Source organism: Myotis yumanensis, unplaced genomic scaffold (assembly GCF_028538775.1).
Source record: "Myotis yumanensis isolate MYYU_CA2020_CCGP unplaced genomic scaffold, mMyoYum1.0.hap1 SCAF_11, whole genome shotgun sequence".
NCBI lineage: Eukaryota > Metazoa > Chordata > Mammalia > Chiroptera > Vespertilionidae > Myotis > Myotis yumanensis.
In genome coordinates, this window is record NW_027223762.1 from 33,991,509 (window position 1) to 34,013,342 (window position 21,834).

Here is a 21,834-nt window from a genome sequence, read left to right on the forward strand (position 1 = left end):
CTCCCTCACCTTATTGACGTGGTCTCAGGCAAGCCCTTAACCTGGGTGAGTCTCACTCTCCCATCCTAAAGTGGAAGTTGTGAGATGTGTCCCAATGAGGGTCAGATGAAATAATGTACATGAAAGCACTGTGGAAAGTATAAGGCAGCAGGCTACTGAAAGGAGTCATTATTTATGATGAATAAATAAGCAGGAAAGAATCCAGGTGCCAGTAATTTTGTTATCTTCTCACAAGGTGAGGTAATCTAGCCAGAGGGTGAGTGGGTACAATTCCCCCCGCCCCCTCACATGCACAGCCAATATGTAAATCTACAATACACGGGTTTTATTATTTATAAACCTATTTTAATATGCTATATGGTTTCTAGTTCTCTTCTGGATCTCCAGGCAATAGGAAACACCAAACTGAGAAAAGTTCTTTGCAAATTAACTGGGCCAGAAGGAGTCTTTATCACCTGTCTGTAAACATAACTTATTTGTGTCACTGATTTCTAAGTAATGGGGCATTACTATCATTACAATAGTGTGTTCTGATCTGAACCTCTTTCCTCCTAAAATTTTCCCCCTTATAAAATCTGTTTTAAATTTCTTGATGTAAGTAATAACGAAGTTTTATGTGTGTTTGTTTGTCTGCATTAAGATATATTTGCCAAAGGTTTGGGAACCTAAAATTGGAATATTTAATAAGCAACTAGTGACATTTGCCACCTTCCTTGGGATTTACCACTAACCCAGTGACGTTATCGTTCTTGAGCTAAATTAAAAGACAAATTCAAATCCTGCATGGTAGCCACCAAAAGCATATATTTGAAAAACAGAATTCAGCGTGCCATATTATGCATTATTTAATGGTATGCAAATTATAAGTCAGACAGTTAGGAAAACCACACTTCAGCATTAATAAACAGCAATACTACTACTACATTAATTATGATATCGCTATGATTTATTCCCAAGTTTTGCATGTTGCTTCTCCTTGAAAATTTATGCCATCCAATAAGCAGGAACCTATTTCCCCTCCGACGCCTCCTACCCATTCCTCAAATCTGTCCTTCCTACCCACCCAATGGGTGTCTGCAGGAAATGGGTACAGAAATACAAAGTTATAAGCAGCTGCATTGTCTTATAAACATTAATAATTAAAGAACAAGAAAACACCACCTAAAGCTCCAACATTTATTGTGTCAATGTTAAGCACACTTTTTAAAAGACAACATAGAATGTATAGAAACAAGGGGTCGGGGACTCATGCTCATTTCCACGATATGGGTAATTAGGTTGGCTGGTTTCAAGGGGCCGGGACGTCACTCGGGGCAGCGTTGGTCCGTGGGCCCTCTCTATGGGACTGATTCACTATTCCAATGTGGGTCTGTTTTTTTGTTTTTACTTTTTATTAAAAAATATAAATAAAATGGTGCTGCAGGCCCAGGCAGGAAGGCCTCTGCAGGACTCTGTCTTCGCACACGGCTTCTTGGAGGCTACTGTCAGAAAACACCACAAACTAGCAGGATGACAGACCACGCAGATGTTGCCGGGCGGCACGCGTCCACCCCGCCCCTGGGGGCTTCAAATTTTCTCAGAACTTAAGGGCTCTCGAGCTTCCATCCGAAAACTGCCACACATCTTGAGCTCTCTGGACACTACGCCGAATGGGGGTGTGTGAAGAACCTAGAAAGAGGATGGAGACAGAGGAGGGGGAGAAAAAAGGTACAGGTGTGACTTGGCCCAGTGATTTTCTGTTCTCTAACTAGCTTTTTTTTTTTTAACACTTATAACTTAAACCAGCCACAGGTTGAGCCACTGGCATCTTAAACATGATTTCCAAACCCCATCCCCCCTCCCCCAATCTCTAACCTCCGAGTGCCTTCCCCCAAAGGACCCAGACCCTCTACCCAATCATATGATAGTCCTAATAAACTGGGGACACACCTGGAAGGAAACACTTTCCCTTATGACTGAGAAAACTTGAGTAGGAAAGAGTCCTTTGCTTGAGGAGAACAGGGGAGGAAGGAGGGAAGGGGGACATTTCCTTAAAATAATAATAAAATTATAAAGAAACTAAAAAATCAAAATTGATGTAAAAGCAGCACAACGAAAACATGAAATGTCATCAAGTTCAACGTCAAAGCAGCCAACGATTTACAAGAGGCGAACAAATCTCTGAAGAGGAAAACCAGAACCCAACATAGTTGCTCCCAAATTGCACCAAAAACTGCCTGTAGTTTCTTTCAAACATGCAGTTTTCTTTTCTTTCTTTCTTTTCTTTTTTTTTTTTTTTCTCTTTGTAAGGGGGAAAGGCAATGGTGAGGGAAAGATGGGAGTTATTTCCTCCGGGGTTCCTCCCTTGCTGTGTACATTGACTTGAAGCAGCAGAACTGGGAGTCCGGATGTGGATGTGCCGAGGAAGAGGGCTACCACTGTGGCATTCCAGGCCTCGTTGCCATGGCGACCTGAAGCAGGGGCCTGGGGCCTCCTCTCCCCTGACTTGGCTCCGCAGGAGGCTCAGGGTCTGGAGCTCAGCTGCTCTCAGGAATCCTGAGTGGTGGAGACCTGGGCTGAGGGGCCTGCTGTGTCCAGGTGGGCCCTGGGAATCCGGTTCCCAGTCCAGCCCTAAGTCATTGTCGTTGAGGCCCCTTTAGCTGATACCCCCATCAAACCCCTTTGTCAGACCTGCTACCAATATTTCAAACCCTAACAGACAAAGTATAGCATGGGCATGTACCATGCTCACTGTTATTTAAAAGCACAGCCCCCTGTAGGTGTGGGGGGGTCCCTGTAGGTTTAGAGGGTAGACTTTGGAGAAATCCTTAGATTGCCTTTTCTGCTGTTTCATAAAGACCTGACATATGCTCTCTTTAAGTAGTCTTTGCCACTTTACAGGAAGGAAAACCAGTATTTGGACCAACCACTGCATTGTGTTCAGCCAAGTTTAGGGTCGGAGTACAATAACCCATGTGACCTGTATTGGTCTTCTTTCCCATTTGAAAGGAGAATTAATCGCATCCTATGACCATAGATGACACTGGGAAATAGAGAGAGAGAGAGAAACAGGCCCATCCCCCTAAAGGCTGATTCACTGGCCATGTGTTTTGCTAAATGAAACAGTGGGCTAATGAGATAACAAGATGACAGCAAGCAAAAAAAAAAAAAAGTGATACCCAACAACCCATGTCTACAGTCTGTAGCTGTCACAGCCCTGGAATAAATGTATGTAATCCCAATTCTGCCTGTGTGTTCTGATGTCCATTTCTCTAAAAATGAGTTCATTTATTTGTAATTGGGAGCTTCAGGGCCTTAGGAGACACACTTAGGAAATTTTGCTAAGTGGCTTGTGCCTTTTAAAAGTTAACAGTCTTTCAAAGAAACACTTTTTTCCAAGCAGTTTAAAGAACACTGCCAATCCCATCCTCATATCGGCAAAATTCCCACAATTTTTCTTTTTTAAAAGTGAAGTTTTCTGGGGGGAAAGAAAAAACAAAAAACAAGAGAAAATGGGATGGGTACATTCTTGAGCACACTAGCCGCGGGGACAACAGAGTAACTGCATCATCAGGAAGAAGACAGGATTACAGCACAGTCATAAGAAATCATGTTTGTGTGTGTGTGTGGGGGGGGGGGGGGGGGGGGAAGGGGGAGAAGTGGGGGAAGGGTTTGAAAACAGAAAGCCCTGCATTTCCTCCCTCACTGTCCAGGAGTAAAGTGTTTGAAACAGGACAGGATGGGATCTCTTCAGGAAGGCTTGAAATATCCCAGTACCTTTTCCCAAACTTGGAGTACCTGTGAATAAGCCACCTCATGTCCTTATTTTTCCAAACAAAATATCTAACCCTCACTGCCACTTCCTTTCAAATTCTCACTTCTAGCATTATGAACATATACAGTATGTACTTATTGCATATACAAAAATGGTATTTAAATAAACAGCTCTGTCACAGAACGCCCTGGGAAAAACTCAACTACTTCACACTTTCTGCCACTGCTGTTACAAACGAAGAAGCAAGTGTAAACCTCACTTCTTAGCAACCGTTAAGATGGACTCGTCAGTCCTGTAGGTCCTAAACAGAGGCTAATAAATGGTCTCAGGATGGAGATAGTCCTTGTATTGAGTTTCTGGGTTAAAGTCTGTGAGAAATAACATCTGCTGTATACCTGTTTATTAAATTGTTCTCAAAATGAAGATAAAAAGGCCCCTTCTTTATAACTGGCAGTTCAGGTATATAGAGGACATTGCATCCACACATTTGGGAATGTCATATAATCTTATTTGAAATTTTTGAAAAATGTTAATGTTCATAGTATTCCCTCATTTTAAAAGGATATCGTGAACTCATCCTACTATTGAAAATGTGGGGAATTTTTTGGTTATTTTGCATTAATATTTTTAATTTTAATGTTCTGGATATAAGATGTCATTTATAAGTTATATTCTTATTGTCTAGGTTTTCATACTTCCATTGTTTGTTCAGTTTCAGAAATAGTATTTTAGCAGAGGGCCTTGATAAGTCAGGAGACTAAGAACCCTGAAGAACCTGTCTCCCAATAAATTTATTTCACTTTGGGATCATGTGAATCAAGCACAATCTGTGATTTATCACCAGATGTTTGCATCCCTTCTTATCTGCCATTTGATTTAAGAAATCTGAACATACAAGTATACAGTATCCACCATTAATTCTGCCCGGACGCAAAACCTAATTACACTAAAAGCCTCATATACTGAGAAATTAATATAAATACTGTATATAAAATGTGCACAGCTGCACTCATAGCTCCCAATAAAAGAGTAATAGGGACACACAGCGGTTTTAAAGACATTTAATATGGTGGAGCAGAAGTCACCACGTCTAAAACTGGCCTGGCACTGGGGAATAGTTCTGTCTTGAACAGCATTCTGGATTCAGTTGTGAAGTAACCTAATCTAAAACACATATATCTGCCCTCGGTTCATTGCCAATTATCAAGTTCTACAAGTCACCAGCCTTGCACCATCCCATCCCATCCCACCCCACCCCATCCCATCTCTCCCAAACCCCCTCTTACTAGACTTCTCTCTGCCTCCACTCTCCGCTTCCCACCCAAACAGGCTTTAAAAAACAAACAAACACCCTACTACTTTCTCTTTATTTAGAAAGATAAGACTATTCTTGCCTCAGATAAAAGGCTTTACGTGAAAAGGCCACCTCACAGGCACCAGGGCATAAGAACTGAGCAACAGAAAAATGCTACCACGAGAAGACAACAGAACGGCTTTTGTTTTGGTTTTTACAAGAATAAAAACAATGTTGTGTCCATTCATCTACACTGGGAATGGGGAGACGGGTATCACAGAAATATGTGTTGTAATAAAGCAAATAGATGCTGCAACTTGCAGTATTTGTAAAACTGACAACATAGATTTCTAAGGGGTGGGGGGGGGGGGCTTAAAAATAGACTTAACTTGCTTTTCAAAGATGATGTTTCATTTCATCTGTTGATTGACCAAAAGATAATTAATTGAAAGGTGTTCCCACCCTAATTTGCTATCAGCCAGGAAGACCCTATAAAAGTGCCTAAAAGATCTGTCCCGTCGAGGGACCCTAGCATCTCAGAATCACAAGGCAAACCACCACACATCTCAGAACATCAGTGGCTGATTCCACAGATTTGGCTACATCTGGTTACTGCTTTCATTCTTTTCTCTCTCTCTCTCTCTTTTTCACCTGATGCCTTCATTTCTGGATTTTTAGATTTGGGAGGTGTGTTCATTGTTGACATGAGGAAAGACTTTATGTGGGAACAAAAAAGCTAATTCCTTTTTTTTAAAAGAACAACACCTTGTTTACATTATGCTCTAAGGTAGGATGAGAATGGGAGAATAGAAAAGAACTTTTAGACAATAAGAACAGCAAAAAAATCTAATGGAAATCAAAGCTTAAGATGCTATTACCACTATGTTTTTTTCTTTATATCTGAATGGATTACTGTGAGGAGATAAAGGGAAAGTTTTTAATATCAGACTGAAAACACCTTCTATTTCTTGAAAATTATTCTAGAACTATAAAGTCTAAAAACTATTTCCATAGTTTGAGATAGATCTATTTTAATATAGTAAGTATCTTATGTTCCTTTAGGGTATAATACATGCATCAAAATGCCCATAGAAATAATCCTGAAAAAGACTGACTGGCCTTCTCTTAAAACTTGTTATTTTCTTGAAAGTAATTTATAGAGTGTGTCAAATGAGGACACAAGAAGCTTACATTGTGTACTTTAATTTTTTTATTTTTTTTCAATAAAGGGACAAAATGGGTGTATGAACAGGTTAATGCAGACAACTGCCAAAAAAAACACAGACAGTGGTTTTTCCAATAGAACTTAACAAAGACCAGAAACAAATACAATAAAAAGCCAGGTTGTAATGACCTTTGGTCATCCAAATAAAAAAAAATAAAAACAAAGAAAAATAAAAGATCTAATTAAGTGCCTCTGTTTTGAACAGGGCACATAAGCAATAATAAATAGTGACTCCCATAGTAAAAGATAAAATTTCAAGTTACGACAAACAGCTTTCATTACAGGAATAGAAAAGGCCAATAACAAAATATTCTGCATTGCCATTTACAAAAAAGTATTGACTAAAGCGGGCTTTCTCTTTAATATGCTTTGCATATGAAATTCTTTCCAATCTAAATATAAAGCACCATTTAGTTTTTGGCAATGAAAAAAACTGCAAAACATTGTGGGGTGTTTTTTTTTTTCCTTTTTTTTTCTTTCTTTCTTTTACTGCATATGAAGGTAAGATGCTGGAATGTAAGGGTGATAGAAGGAAAGGGACAAAAAGCACACTACATAACAAACCAACGTTATTAGCTTGCAGTACTGCATACAGTATGGCAGCAGGAAAAAGGAACAAAAAAGGATATGTACAACCCCTATGACAGCCATCTGTGTGACATTCTAGCAGGCTCCCCCAAACGGCCATTATATGGCTTCTCATTTGTACAATGTCACACTTTTTTGTTTTTCTCTCTCTCTTTTTTTTTTGAAGCATACAAATAATTTGTACTATATTATCCTGCCAAATTAAAAAAATATACTGTGGCAGCCTGTCTTTTTTTTTTTCCACTACCAGAAAAGGTACACTGATACCTTTTAAGAGAACAAGCAACAGTTAAAAATACAAGCTTCAATATAAATACTATAGTGCCTAACACTAGATGAACATTTAATTCAAATACCATTCTAGAAATACAGAAAAAAGACCATAAATGTGTTTTAGCATAGGAATCAACATGAGTGTGCATTTTCCTATATTTAAGTACTATATAATCTTAAACCTTTCCCCAATGTATGTTTTTTTTTACAACCTGAAGAGCGGTGTGTATCCAAGGCATAGAATTTCCACTACCATTTTTAAATGGATAACAAGTCTTGTAACACCACCAAGACAATAGAACCCTAAAATGCAGTCCCCCCTAAACATAATGAAGTGTTTTTTAAAAATTTTTTTCTTAACATTTATATTTTAAAAAGTTTTGTACAAAAAAAATCCTTGCACTGTAGAAGCGAAAGCAATCATTCATTTCTATGTTAAGTGTATTCTGTTTTCCATTCACAGCGCTTGCAATGTTGAGTCCAAGTAAGTAAGCTCATTAGTCAAGTAAATGGCTGGCAAAGGTTTTTTTTTTTTTTTAGTTTTCTAAAAAATGCTCATCAATGAGATTGTGTTGAATTTTATTTTTTTTTTCAGCATTCTTGTAACTTTTCCCTTAAGTATAGACCTGTAAACTGGGAAAATTGTACAGTGCACGTAATTGTCCTATCTGAGCAGTTTTATTTTATACTCAACCTCTGTATCTCTGATTAGAGAAAAGATACAGATATTACAGGCAGAGTCAAGTGCTATTTGAACACCAACTGGGGCAGATGCTAGCTTAATAAAAAAGAAAGAAAAAATTTAAAAATAAAATAAAAACAATGAGTCCTCTTCCATGTTAACACAAATAGCACACAGTGTATGGAAAAGAAATGAAGTACAACTTTTAGGGAGCACAGACATATATACTGCTACTCTTAAAACTCTTTCTCTTCTTTTTTAAGAATGTCACATTTCAACGCATCTTAAGAATTCATAATCATCATTGTATCAATATTAGCTTATACACCTGTTCTAGTTTAAAATGGCAAATAGTACCACATTGTGCTAATAAATCACTTTTTTTCCCCCTCTGTTATCCTCTGTCAAACCTTATGGTCAGCCTCTTCTTTTTAATATGGTATACGAGGTCTTGAAGTTTATTGTGTGATTGTCCTTTTGACAACCAAGTGGATCTGGATCTATTTCTTCTGGGGCCAGAATTTTTTTTAAAAGACATTATTTAAAACAAGTATCTTCATGAAATGAATTCCTTACTCGTGCATTTAATTATATTCCAGGGCTTTGCACATTACACATTCAATGTAATCATCATTTAAAAAAACAAAACAAAACAAAACAAAAAAAACTTTGGGCATAACAGCCCATTTCTTTTAAGCTCTCACCAGGAGCAAAATAGCTTTTATACTGGTATAATCAGTTTTGCTTACAAGATTAAACTAAAGGGAAAATGATGATTAACTAGGTCATAATGGGTCATATTTTTAGGTAGCCATTGTTGTGAGAAATACAAGAAAGAATTATATGTTAGGTCCTAAGGTTTATTACCTCACCCAATGCTGAATTAAGCTACAAGTTTATTACAAGTAGAAAGAACCATCAACGTGGTTTTAATAGATCCAAGGCACTCATATTTTAAAACCAAATGATAGAATAAACTTGTTTTGTTTTTCTGTTAATTTGTCAATTCAAGGCCTTTTTTTCCCTCTCCAATTAATACAGTTAACCCTTTAGAGACAGACATTTAGCTCATAGAGATTTTCTTTCAGCACTACCTATTCTGTCTATAGAGGGTTAATCCAAAGACTGTTTTTTCTCCTCACATTATAAAATAAAACTGTACATGATATGTATTACAGAATGTATGCAGCATGGTCTTTTTCTCTCTCTCTCTCTCTTTTTCTCTCAGAACGGAACTGGAAACAGCAACATTTTTGCTCAACAACGAATCGGGGACAATTTAAAATAGCCATTACATACCATACATGCTGTCTAAGTTTAAAAAAAAAAAACATACACAACATGTAAATTATTGCACAAGAGAAAGGCTCAAAGTTTGCGTAAAATGCAATAGTATTGCCCCATACAGATCATGCATTCAAACGGTGAGAACATAAAGGAAAAAAAGAAAAAGAAAAAAGAAAAAGAAAAAAAAATAGGTGTGCTGGTGACAAGCACTCTCATATTCTTAGCTTCCGTTACTTCTGTTTGTTTGCTTGCTTGCTTGCTTGTTTAAATCACATGGGACTAGAAAAAAAATCCTACTGGGAGTGGGGCTGGAGGGCGATGGGGAAGGGGGTGATGAAAAAAGGAGGTGTCAAGTGGGAGTGAGGGGGGGTATTAATATACCTCTATTCAGTTTTTATATCATTATTCAACACTCGATCACTGTGCCATTTTTTCATGTGTTTCTCCAGGGTACTGTACACGCTAAAAGGCATCTTACAAATTTCACATTTGTAAACGTCCTTCCCCACCTGGCCATGCGTTTTCATGTGCCTGGTGAGCTTGCTACTCTGGGCACAGGCATAGTTGCACAGCTCGCATTTATAAGGCCTTTCGCCCGTGTGGCTTCTCCTGTGGACAGTGAGATTGCTACAGTTCTTGAAGACTTTCCCACAGTACTCACAAGTGTCGCTGCGTCTGCCCTCTTTTGAGCTGGGCCTGCCCGGGCCCGGACCACTAATATGGGGCGTGCTCCCTCCACTTCCCGTGCCGCTGCGCCCCGAGATCCCTCCGTCCAGCTCCCCGGGTGGCGTGGAGAAGCGCAAGCTCCCGTTCTCCGAGGAGTGCTCAGACGAGGAGGCGAAAGGCGATTGTCTGGAGTCTCCGAAGCTAAGGAAGGGATCTTTGAGCTGCCTGGAGGCCGCGTAGCCAGCGAGCCACTGCGAATACACGTTCTCGGTGTTGGGCATCGCGGCTGGGGGCAGGTCGAACTCCTTCTCGAGCTTGATGCGCTTGGAGAAGGGGCTCAGCGAGCTGGGGCTGCCCAGCAGCAGCTTTTTGGACAGGCCCCCGGAGGCCGACTCGCCCGGGGAGCAGCCGCGGCCGTTAACAGTGCCATCGTCTATGCGGTCCGACTCGCCGGCCACCGAGTCTTCGTCACAAGTGTCCCTGTGGCCCTCGGCCTCGGCCAGGTGGCCACGCTTATGCTTCTCGCCCAGGACCTGGTGGAAGGCCTCGCTGAAGTGCTGCATGGAGCTGAGCACCATGCCCTGCATGACGTCGGGCAGGGCCCGGCCCTCGTCGCCCACGCCCACCACGGCGCCCCGCGAGCTGTTCTCGTGGTGGCGCGCCGCCTCCAGGCTCAGCCCGAAGCCGTAGTCCACCCTCTCGCTCTCGGTCAGCTCCTCCTCCTCCTCTTCCTCCTCTTCTTCCTCTTCCTCGTCGTCCTCCTCTTCCTCCTCGTCCCCGTTCTCCGGGATCAGGCCGGGGTCATTCTCGCTCTTGAACTTGGCCACCACGGACTTGAGCGCGCTGCTAGCACTGCCCACCAGGTCGCTGGTGCCAGGTTCCGGGGAGCTGGCGGTGGAGAGGCCGTCGTCGGACTTGACCGTCATGGGGGACGACTTGTGCATGTGCGTCTTCATGTGGCGCTTCAGCTTGCTGGCCTGCGTGCACGCGTGGTCGCACAGGTTGCACTTGTAGGGCTTCTCGCCCGTGTGGCTGCGCCGGTGCACCACCAGGTTGCTCTGAAATTTGAACGTCTTGCCGCAGAACTCGCATGACTTGGACTTGACCGGGGGCTGGGAGGGAGGAGGGGCGGACTGCAGAGGAGGGAGGGGGGGCGTCGCCAGGAAGGGCGGCTTGCTACCTGGCTGGAATGGTTGCAGTAACCTTTGCATAGGGCTGGGCCGGCCTGGGGACAGCGGTGGGCTAGACGTGTTCCCTGCCAGCTCTCTAAGTCTCCTAGAGAAATCCATGGCGGGAGGCTCCATAGCCATTGGGTTCAACCGCAGCACCCTGTCAAAGGCACTCGGGTGATGGGTGGCCAGGGCCATCTCTTCCGCCCCCAGGCGCTCTATGCGGTGGGGGTCCAAGTGATGTCTCGGTGGTGGACTAAACAGGGGGGGAGTGGGTGGAAAGCGCCCTTCTGCCAGGCCGGAAGCCTCTCTGGATACTGATCCTGGTATTCTTAGCAGGTTAAAGGGGTTATTGTCTGCAATATGGATCCCATGGAGAGGTGGCTGGGAAGGACATTCTGCACCTAGTCCTGAAGGGATACCAACCCGCGGGGTCAGGGGACTTCCGTGTTCGCTTTCTAAGTAGATTCTTAATCCATGAGTGTTCTGTGCGTGTTGCAAGAGAAACCATGCACTGGTGAATGGCTGTTTGCAAGTTGTACATGTGTAGCTGCTGGGCTCATCTTTACCTGCAAAATAATACAACACCAACATCAATGTTTAATCACCGAGGAGGGTATCAGCAATCGCTTATTTATGTTCCACCTCCAGCCTTCCCTGCCCCCAGCTCCCAATCCCAAGACCTCAACCCTCCCTGACCTATCCCCTGTGCCTACACAGGGCCTGGCATATCCAGTGGTTGGTGCCCAATACTAAATACTTGTCGAATCAGTCTTCCTGCCATTTAACTCAGTTCTAGGAATTTTAAATCTAGTCTCCAAAGCAGAAAAATCTAGACCAGCGGTTCTCAATCTGTGGGTCACAACCCCGTTGAGGGTAGAACGACCCTTTCACAGGGGTCGCCTAAGACCATCGGAAAACACATATATATAATTACATGTTGTTTTTGTGATTAATCACTATGCTTTAATTATGTTCAATTTGTAACAATGAAATTGGGGGTCACCACAACATGAGGAACTGTATTAAAGGGTCGCAGCATTAGGAAGGTTGAGAACCACTGATCTAGACCAATTCAATCCCTACAGTCTAGAGAACCTTAGCAACGTCTTCTGAACTTTCCAGTCTGTCACCAGCTGTGGTTTGGGGAAGCCATTTCATCTCGTGCCCGTTTTCTCATTTGTTAAGTGAGGGACTTGGACAAGATGACCTACGGGGAAACTTTCCTGCTCCCTAAATCCCATCGTTCTTACTCCCCCCTGGGTGGCAGGTGAACTTTCTAAATAGGCAATCATTTCATGGAGATATCAAAAAAGGGAAGGTCAACTCATTACAATTCTCTGTGGCCCCAGAGATGCTTTTAATCTTAGCCTGAAATGCACTAATTGTTGATATTATTAAAAAATGAGAAGGTTCTCAAAAATAATTCCATGGAAGAGAGACTCGCAACATTCTCACATCCCAGCCTGCGTGAGGGTCAGTGAGTCCCAATTCTGATTCCACAGTGCCCCAGGAGGACTCTCATTTTTTTTTTTTTATCTCAAGGGATGTTGTGAAAATCTCAAAAGATAAATTTAATTTGGTTTTAAACAAAAGGCCATGTCAAACCTTGAGGAGTTGTGCCCCAGTCAAACAAATGCAAGCCTAGAGTTAGGGGGAGAGGTTGGTGCCAACTTACGCAGACACCGCATCCTAGTTTAATAACAGTTAAAGCAGCCAGCACCATGACCAGCAGCAGGCTGAGAAATGCTACACTATCCTCCTCCTCATTATTTTGAGAGGCTAACAACGTGAACCAAATTATACAACATCCTGCGCCCTCGGCTGAGCCTCAGCTCCAGTTGAGAAAGAAACAGAAAGACACAGTTCAGCTAGTCAACTCTTTGGCTAGTAGCCAAGCCGTCTGGAGAGGGGCCCTGCTTAAGTCACATTATTTCTCTCTCGTTGAAAAGAACCCGAGAGTGGTAAATGCCACTTTGGCAAAAAGGGGCCAGCTTGACTTCACGATCATTCATTTTTGGAGATAGCTAAATTTAAAAACAACAACATATACACGCCAAGGGAGTAACTAACAGTTTGCCAGTCAACTGCAGTATTAAAGAGGGCACACATGTTGGTGGGCAAAAGACAGGAGGAGAAAAAAAGAAAATTTCCCGGGGATTCCAAAAAAGACAGTGTATAAAACACAAAGGAGAAAGAACAAACTTTAGCCCCTCTCTTAAAAGAGGGGCCAGAGGAGTTCCTGAAAACATTGGCTAGTAACTTCTTAATAAGGAAAAAAATTCATACATGGGCTAGAGTGGGAATGAGGAATTAATCAATTATGATTCCTCCATTTAGCAAGTCAGAAAGAAAAGCTGGACGGGTCTTCTCAGAAGCCCCCAAACACTCCTGTTCCAAAACAAGCCAGCCTTCGCACAAGCACTTGTCTGAATAATGGGCTCCCTGCCCTGACCTTGCAATTTACTTTACAATGCATTTATAATCTCACTCAATATATCCCACTCCTGGGTAAATCTCTTTAACAAGATTAGATGATAAGATACCAAAATTAGGTTTTAAACATTTGCCTAATGTGGAGGGAGAAAAAAGGCAGAAAGATTTTGAAAGAAAATGCTGACATTAGTATCACATTATCTGCCTATTTTTGTTTGCCTCCTCTCTTCAAAGGGAAATAAAAAGCATCATTGAGAGTATTTTCATAATTTTTTTTTTACTTGGGTCCTAAACAGATAGGAAAAAAAAAACCGATCTGGTTCCAACTACAGTGACCCTCTGTGGCTTTCTCCTTTGCCTCTCTAGGACTCCATGTTATTATCATACATTTAGCCTGACAATCTGAATTGGGTAAGTAAAACAGAGGATTTGTCAGCTGAAGCAAGTCCTTAACACTTTCATCACTCCAAATGCCTTAAAACCATATTTTACCTTATACTATTCTATTGAAACCCAGCACTTGGACCCCTGTGCCATGAACGTGGCCACTGATAAACGCCGAGATCTGTATAGCACTACTTCAAGAAGCCCCCCCCCCCCCCCCCCCCGTATCCTATCAAAAAGGCTTCACTGAGAAAAGCCCATTTTGTTTTGCTGCCCTGAGCTTCCTAAAATTTTGCTTTCAGAGCCAGCGTTGTGATCATGTTAACACTGTGCTGTTACCTTCCCCTCTCTCCCATACATCAGGTCAGAGAAAATGGCATTTTATCTTCTAATGAGCATACAACATACAGTTTTCACTACTGCATTTTAGTATTCCCATCAACTAGATATTCTAGATCACGAGGGCAGCTAGTGTAATCATAATGTCAATGAGAAGGGCTGTTACGATTGAAACTAAAGATTACATGAAAAGAGCTGCTTTGAAACTGGTAATTATTACCAGTCCACTAATAGCAAATGATGCATTACGGCTTCCCCACATAATCTGTATTTCACTCAGCTCATGCCCGTGCACCATATTATATTACAGTGCTCACAGATTCTAAATTCCTAAACTGCAGTCATCAATAAATGTGTTACTTGCCATAATTTGTGAAATTACTTTGTTCATAACATCTTTGATGGTTTAGAAAGACCAGAATTGATTTCCTGCGTGGCAAAATTAGGGCTACATTGATTTATTGACTTGTAAAATGTAATAATATTCTTCATTTACTCTGATGAAAATCAACTTCTCAATTTGAGAGCTTCATTGGGCAATCCTGGGGATTGTTTTGATTTAGAGCAATAAACTGAGACCTGGCCCCATGCACAGGAACTCGGGGCATCAAAACAGTTAAAATGAGCTATGAGCTCACCTACTGGCTTTTATTTTATTTCTTTTTATATTTTATTTCTTTTTATTGTATGGGAAGGAATGACCCCATTTCTAGTTTGTCAGGTGATTAAAAAGTCACATGATCAAAGCCTCAGGATTTAGAAGAACAAGAGAGCTGGCCCCTGGTTCTACTGTACACTAGCTCCTGGCTCTGGGACAGCCTGGGGTTTCCTATCTGTAAAATGAACATAAAAATAGCACCTTAAAGAATTGTGAGGCTCAAATGACAGACGGATATAAAAGCCCTCTGTAAACTATCAGGTCCAACGTGAATGAACGTGAATGTGAGTCTTCATTACTACCAGGCTTGACTGGCTACCTAGCATGATGACTAACCACATCAAACACCCAGAAGGGAATCCAGGGGAAAGTCGGAATCCAGAATCCAGAATCCAGGTCTTACCCCAGGCCAAGGTGGGGGCCAGGATAGAGGAAAGCAGGAGGGGGCTGATTTAAGGACTGGGACTGTGCCCACCAGCAGAGAGGCCACAAGTGCCTAGTGCTCTGAAAGCCTGGCTCGGGCAGCTGAGTGGGGTGGGGGTCAGCTTGGTGCTAGAGCTTTTTGGAACCCCACCACCCACTTCCACATACCTTGTTCTGGTCACTCCTAAACTGGTCCTGCCAGCATGAGCACCAGCAACCTAGGCACCCTCCCTTTGCAGCAAGCAAGGAAGTCCCGGGGTCCTTCCATATCAGGCTCTTAGTTTCCCACCCCTCAAATCAGACTCCCTGCCCTTGGGAGGATCGAGTGGAAGAGAGAGAACTAAACAGATTCCAAGGCCAACAGCCCTTGGCTACTCAGCCCCACCCTCCGCTCTGCTGCCCCACTTCCCTTCCTTCCCCTTCCCTCCAAGGTGGCTCTGTTCCCACAGCCAAGTGTGGGGCCCCAAGCACCCACAGCCAAACAAGGAGAGCTCTCCCCACCCAGCACCCAGTCAGCATGTAGGGACTCGAAACCATGAGTCCAACCCCCTAAACTCTGCAATCTGTGATCTAACCAGGCTTAGGCCCAGCTTGGTGTGTATGTGTGTGTGTGTGTGGGGGGGGGGGGGGGGGGGGGGTGCTTTTAACCCCTGCACCACCCAGCCCTCAGGACCCAAGGGCTTGTGAAATTCACACAATAACTCTTTGTTACCTAGGATTACCTAGGAGTTAACAAAAATAAACAACTGGCTTTGAATTTGGACCCAGGGTGCATGCCATGCCCTGCAGACACCATTCACAGGTCTAGTTTACCTCCCATCTGAAAACCAGCCCCCTGTACAGCTTCTACTCCTGCTTCTTGCTCTTCCAGTATTCTCTTCCATGACACTTTCCCTTTCTTTTTTTCTTTCCACAGCAGGCTATTTTTCATTTACTTTCAAAATGAAAATACTTTCCTTAAATAGAAGTTAGATATCAAACTTCTTTTTATCTTGAACCTGCTTTTTTGTGTGTCTCGGGTAGAATCAGCCTTCCCCACCTGCGCCCCCCCCACCCCCACCCCGGCAACTTTTTAGTCATGCATGAGTCATACCATTTATTCCTACACAGAGAAGCAAACTGTATTACTTTCTAAAGCAGCATCTTTCAAAAAACATTTTTATGAACATACAAATCTAAATTTCACAGGAAGTTCTCCACTACAAAATTTGGCTTGAACAAGTAGTGGCTGGTGGTTGTGGTGGTGATGGTTGTGATGGTGGTGATGGTGGTGGTGGTGGTGGTGGCGGTGGTGGTGGTGGTGGTGGCTATGGTGGTGGTGATGGTGGTGGTGGTGGTGATGGTAGTGGTGGTGGTATCTTTGAATTTTGGCAACAATGCTGTGCATTTTTCCCTAAAACTAGGAAAAAAACAAGTAGAAATTACATATGTATGCACATATATAATGCACCACGTATATATAAAAATACACCATGTTTAAATACACATGTAAATGCATATGTAACATGCATGAGAATAACTTTGGAGTAACTCTAAACTGACTCCCTTTGGTTCCGGCCTCTGCTAAAAATGTATGCCATGGAATAATTCAATCTTAAATGAGGCCATGGGAGCGAATATCTAGCAATAAAATGGGCTCTGACCACACAGGCTGTTTGCAGTCACCAGCCATGGAGCCAGACAGGACCCTGGGGAGGAGACCCACAGGGACGCGCTGCTGTCAGCTCCGTGCCCTCAGTATGGAAGGAAAGAAAAAAGGAGAGGGAAGAACTGAGTGGAGTGAGAGGGGGACTGGGTGCCAAGTGAGTAATGGAATAATACATGTGCGGATGCCAATCTATTTTGGAAGTAACTCCTTTCAGTGCTTAAAACCTAAGGGTAATTTCCAGAAACTCTCATGTCTACACACATGGACATTTGTAGAAGAAATAATGCTCAACTTACAAATACCCTGCGGGCCATATTCTGCACTCATCCCGGGCGTGGGGATTAGAGCTCCGTGTGCAGAACGAGGGGAGGAGAGGCCCCTCCAGTGCAGAAGTTTATCTGTGAAAGAAACCCAGAGTCAAGCACGGAAGCTATGAACAACATGCATCGAAAACCACAGAATATCACATTTCCACCCCAATAAAATAGGTGAACATCATTGCAACAGCCTTGCAGATAGTTAGCAGGACCAACACCTGTATCCAAAAACAGTGAAAAGTTATTTCCCACAGTTTGGTTCAATTTTGGTCTTTTTGACAAAAGGAAAGAGGTTTCTGAGGTTCTTTGTTCTTTTTTCTTTTTCTTTTTGTATTGGGGGTGGTTCTTTCATTTATTTATTTGTTGGTTATTGCTTGATGATTGTTTTGTAATAAGATGTATATAAATAGCAAGGGAAAATTGGTAATGTGTGGGTAGGCTGGTAAAATAGGGGATTTATCTGCAAGGCTGGTTTACGTGCATACATTTACTTTACAGACAAGCCCAAGGAAAAAACAATATGCTGATAGGAAATGAGTGGGTTTGTGAATCATTCCTTCTCAGACAGAGTCCCACGCTGCCTTCCCTGTCCCAATGCCCCTCGTCCCATGCTGTGTTTATGACAGCACCTTGGCTGATAGGGAAACCTTAAGCACTTCAGGACTTAGTTGAGCCACACTCTAGAACTTCTATCAGTGGAGTACCCCATACAGTACAAGATAGTGGAGAATTAAGATCAGACTTTTGGAATTAAAAAAATAACTTTGGTGAGTTCTCACCATGAGCATAAGGAACCCTCCCATTAAACGACGGGGAGAGAACCAACATTCCAATGTAATGGCACCCAGAAAAAGCGACCCACCTTCTCCATTCCACTGCACTTTGTCGCACTCTGGCGAGGAAAAAATGACTTCTCACACTAATGAACATAAATCTAGCAGTAAACCAAGCATTTCTAGCAGTGAAATTTTTGTGAGAAAGGAAATATTTGGTTTGTGCAACCTGGGGATTATATGGTTTGTGTGGGAAGTTCCTAGCTTTTCCAAGGCCACCTTGAGCTAACCAAGCATGCAGAGGTCAACCTTGAGGCAGGGTGGAGGACAAATGGAGCAGGAGATGCTCCATGTGTTCTAGAGGTTTGCAGTGTGTGATGATTGCGGGAGGCAAGAGAGAAGAAAAACAGACTTTGATGGTGAGTAAACAGAGTATGTTTTCCATTAGCTTAATATTAAGAGCACTTAAAAGTGTTGTTATACTCTAGGACAGCAGGTCTCCAGTGTAAAATACATCCTGTTCTCCTTACATAGATCATATTACCAAGAACAGCCAGGGCAGTCGGCACAAGTTTTCCTTTCATGAGGACCTGGTGGGTAACAATGGCATGGGGCTCATGGAAGCTCTTCCCCGAACGGCACAAATCTGTTGCTACCAGGACTGCAAAGGGAGGCTGCTGGGGAGCCTCCACCCAGCCCAAGACCAGCTATAGAGGCACGTCCTCCTCTCTGACCCCAAACAAAGTAAACATCACAGAATGAACCAGCAAAAGTAGGAAGCCTGGACTCAGAAAAGAAGTATGTCTTCATCTGACCACTTATGTTAAATGAATTGAGAGTATGGGGTAGAATTACCTACAGATTTAGTCATAGTGTTTTTCGACGAGAAATCTGAGAATTCATTGTTGCACTTGTATAAAAATGCAACCAGGTACTTGGACCTTGTAAGGAAATTAGACAGGCAGAGTCTAATTTCAAATTCCCTGCCACTCACTCTGGGAAGAGACCCCTGGGGGCCTCAATTGGCCTCCAGCAAGAAATGGGACAACTATTAACCGGATCCAGGCCTGGCCACCTGCGTGTGTCTCTGGTTGGCAAACCTGTCCACAAACCTGGTGGCCCTGAGTACGCTGAGCTTCAGGGAAGCAGCCTGGCCCCATTCTCCACAGCACCAGGCTATGTGGCACCATGAGGGCTCACCCAGGGGAGTGCTGAGTTTCTGGTACCATGGTTTGGTTTGGTTTTTTGTTCTTGTTTTTTTTTTTTTAAGTCCTTATTGTTGAAAGTATTACATATGTCCCCTTCCCCCCGCCCCATCGGTTTTTGCTTTTTTGAGTTGTAAAAAAACTAAGAGTTCATCAAATCTATGCCTTTTTTTTTTAATCCTCACCCAATGATATATTTCTTTATTGATTTTTAGAGAGAGAGGAAGAGAGAGGGAAAGAGAGAGAGAGAAACATCAATGCGAGAGAGAAACATCAATGGGTTGCCTCCCATACACAGCCTGACCAGGAATAGAACCTGCCAACTTTTGGTGCATGGGATGATGCTCCAACCACTGAGCGACCCTGCCAGGAGTCTATGCCTTCATTTTACAGATGGGGAAACTAAAGCCTTAAGAAATTAAATGACTGGCCCGCAGCTATATTGATGGTTAGACACAAAGTAAGGATCAGAATTAGCCTTCTGACTCCACGTCCAGTGCTCTCTCCTGGGATATCCATCACCGCCTCCCCTCCGCCGGTCCTGCCCTGGTCTTCACTGACCAAGAAGTGCCGTGAGGAGGACTCTCCTTCTCCTGACCCAATAGGAGAAAACAAACTCTTTTAACCTCTTGGGGGAGAGTCCAGCCCAGAGGTGTCGAGTGGGCCTTTCAAAAGGTCCAAGTGAACTGACTTGGTTTCAAAATTGGAAAATAGCACCTGGTCTGCTTCCTGCGACTCTTGGCTTGCCCCACCGTTTTCACCCTCTGCCTCTGTTCCCCTGCAGAATTCGCCAGCTGAAGAGGAACAAACCATTCCTACTGGCATGGCAAGCCATCGACATTGTCCTTATAAGACAGACTCATCCTTGAGCTTCTCTTCCTCCAGGAAGAGTGTCAAAGCAAAGGCGGTGCGGACCCCAGCTGACTGCACCGCTCCCGCTGGACACGCCCCCAGCGCTCTCCTTGTAAGTAGAAGCGACATTCCCACAGGGACTGCAAATGCTAAACTGTTAATAGCTTCCCTAGGGTTCAACTTCTTGCTATGATGCTTTCAATTGTTTCATCACAGTTTAGGCAAAGCAAAGTCTCACATTAGAACATATATTTTAATGCTTCTATGCATCAGACTCAACGTGCAGCTCTGCCTTCCCAGACCACCCCTGGTCGAAGGCCTCTTCTCCCACCTGCACTTTCATTCTCCCCAGGGAGAGATGGGCTCGGGTGACTGGCTGGGAAGTGGGTGATGCAGCTGTGCTCTCTTTATGTCCTCGGTGGTACGCTTAGGGCAGAGGTTCTCACAGCGAAAGCCCAGGCCCAGTATCAGCATTGCCTGGAATTTGTTGGAAATGCACATCTTCAGGCCCCACTCAAACCTACCCAACCAGAAACAGGGTGCAGGGTCAGGGGGCAGCCATCTGCATGCAACAAGCCCTCCAGGCGATTTAGCTGCACAATCCAGTTTAACAAGTGCCACCTTCAGGTAGGGGAGGCACGGAGGCTGGAAGCTCTGATGTTCCCCTGGCAGAGATCCCTAGTCTGTGAGGCTGTCCTCCCTTCTAGCTGGAAACCTCCTCGTTTAGGACTGGGATAGTCGGAAGTAGAGCAAGCCTGGGAGATCCCTAAGGCTCTCTGCATGCGGAATCCAAGGCTCTCCTCTCCCTCACTGACCAGGACAGGAAACAGGCCCTGCCTCTTCAGGAAGTGGGAACACTCTTTGCTTAAGACAACATCCAAACCAGCTCATGTCAGGCAGGTGGTGTCCTCACTGCCCCCATAAAAGCTGACATGTTGGGGATGCAGCTGTGGCACACTGTATGGCTGGAGCTAGAACTGGACACTCAAAGGTGACACACGGCCCTTTTCTGAATCAACCTTTTAAGTGCCTCGGTTCCTCTGGTGAAAGGTGTTTTAACCTGTTCTGTTTCATAAAGGTCTCTCCAGACCCACCACCTCCACTTGGGGCCTCAGATATGCCTTATGCATTGTTACACTGCAATGTTTCCTTATGTTTGAATTTAAAAAAAAAAAAAAAGAAGAACCTTATTTTTCAGGTTTCATTAAAAATATGCAACAAATTGGCAAGGATTTTGATTTAATGTGACACTTTGGTCCTTCTACATTTCTATACACAGTAAATACCAACTTTTGATGCACTGTAAACCCGGGTGGATGTTCCTGGAACTTAAGGTCACTAAATCAAGTTTTCGGTTTCATCGACAACATCTCAAAGATCTCTTTACTATAGACATACTATTTCTTTCTGACACTAATGTAGGTGTGTAGTACATCCACGTCATTGTCTACTAATTAACAAGGGATACTGCTGATCTACAAATGTGCCCAAACCGCTATGCACAAAGCATCATTTCCAATACACAATGACTGCCCTGGGTGCCCAGCTTCTATCAGGAATTAAAACCCCAGGCCTCTCTAGGACTATAGATGTTTGCTGTTCATTAAAATGTATATGTGTGACCCTGACCAGTGTGGCTCAGTTGTTTGGTATTGTCCTGTGCACCAAGTGGCTGCTGGTTTGATTCCCAGTCAGGGCACATGCCTGGGCTGAGGGTTTGGTCCCCAGTAGGGAGTGTGCAGGAGGAAGCCCATCAATGTTGCACTCTCACATTAATGTTTCTCTCTTCTCCCTTCCTCTCTCTCTCTCTAAAAAGAAAAATCAATAAACTATTGCTGGGAGCCGGTCCATCCTTGCTGCT

General features: G+C 43.4%; 1 protein-coding gene across 10 annotated transcripts in view; it reads right to left on the bottom strand.

Moving 5' to 3' along the window:
* Positions 1–1,162: 1,162 nt before the first annotated feature.
* The window catches only part of BCL11A (BCL11 transcription factor A), a 100,655-nt gene continuing 79,983 nt past the window's right edge, over positions 1,163–21,834 (bottom strand). For 2 of the 10 annotated variants that reach the window (XM_070429268.1, XM_070429267.1), the window contains exons 4-5: positions 17,123–17,224; positions 6,087–11,507 (exon numbers count right to left, since the gene is read on the bottom strand). In XM_070429268.1, the coding sequence (XP_070285369.1) occupies positions 9,487–11,507; positions 17,123–17,224 (2,123 nt within the window). In that variant the 3' untranslated portion in view covers positions 6,087–9,486. Of the gene's footprint in view, positions 1,669–6,085; positions 11,508–17,122; positions 17,225–21,834 lie in introns of those variants that run through there. The other 8 variants (XM_070429264.1, XM_070429269.1, XM_070429272.1 and 5 more) reach the window with 8 other exon arrangements.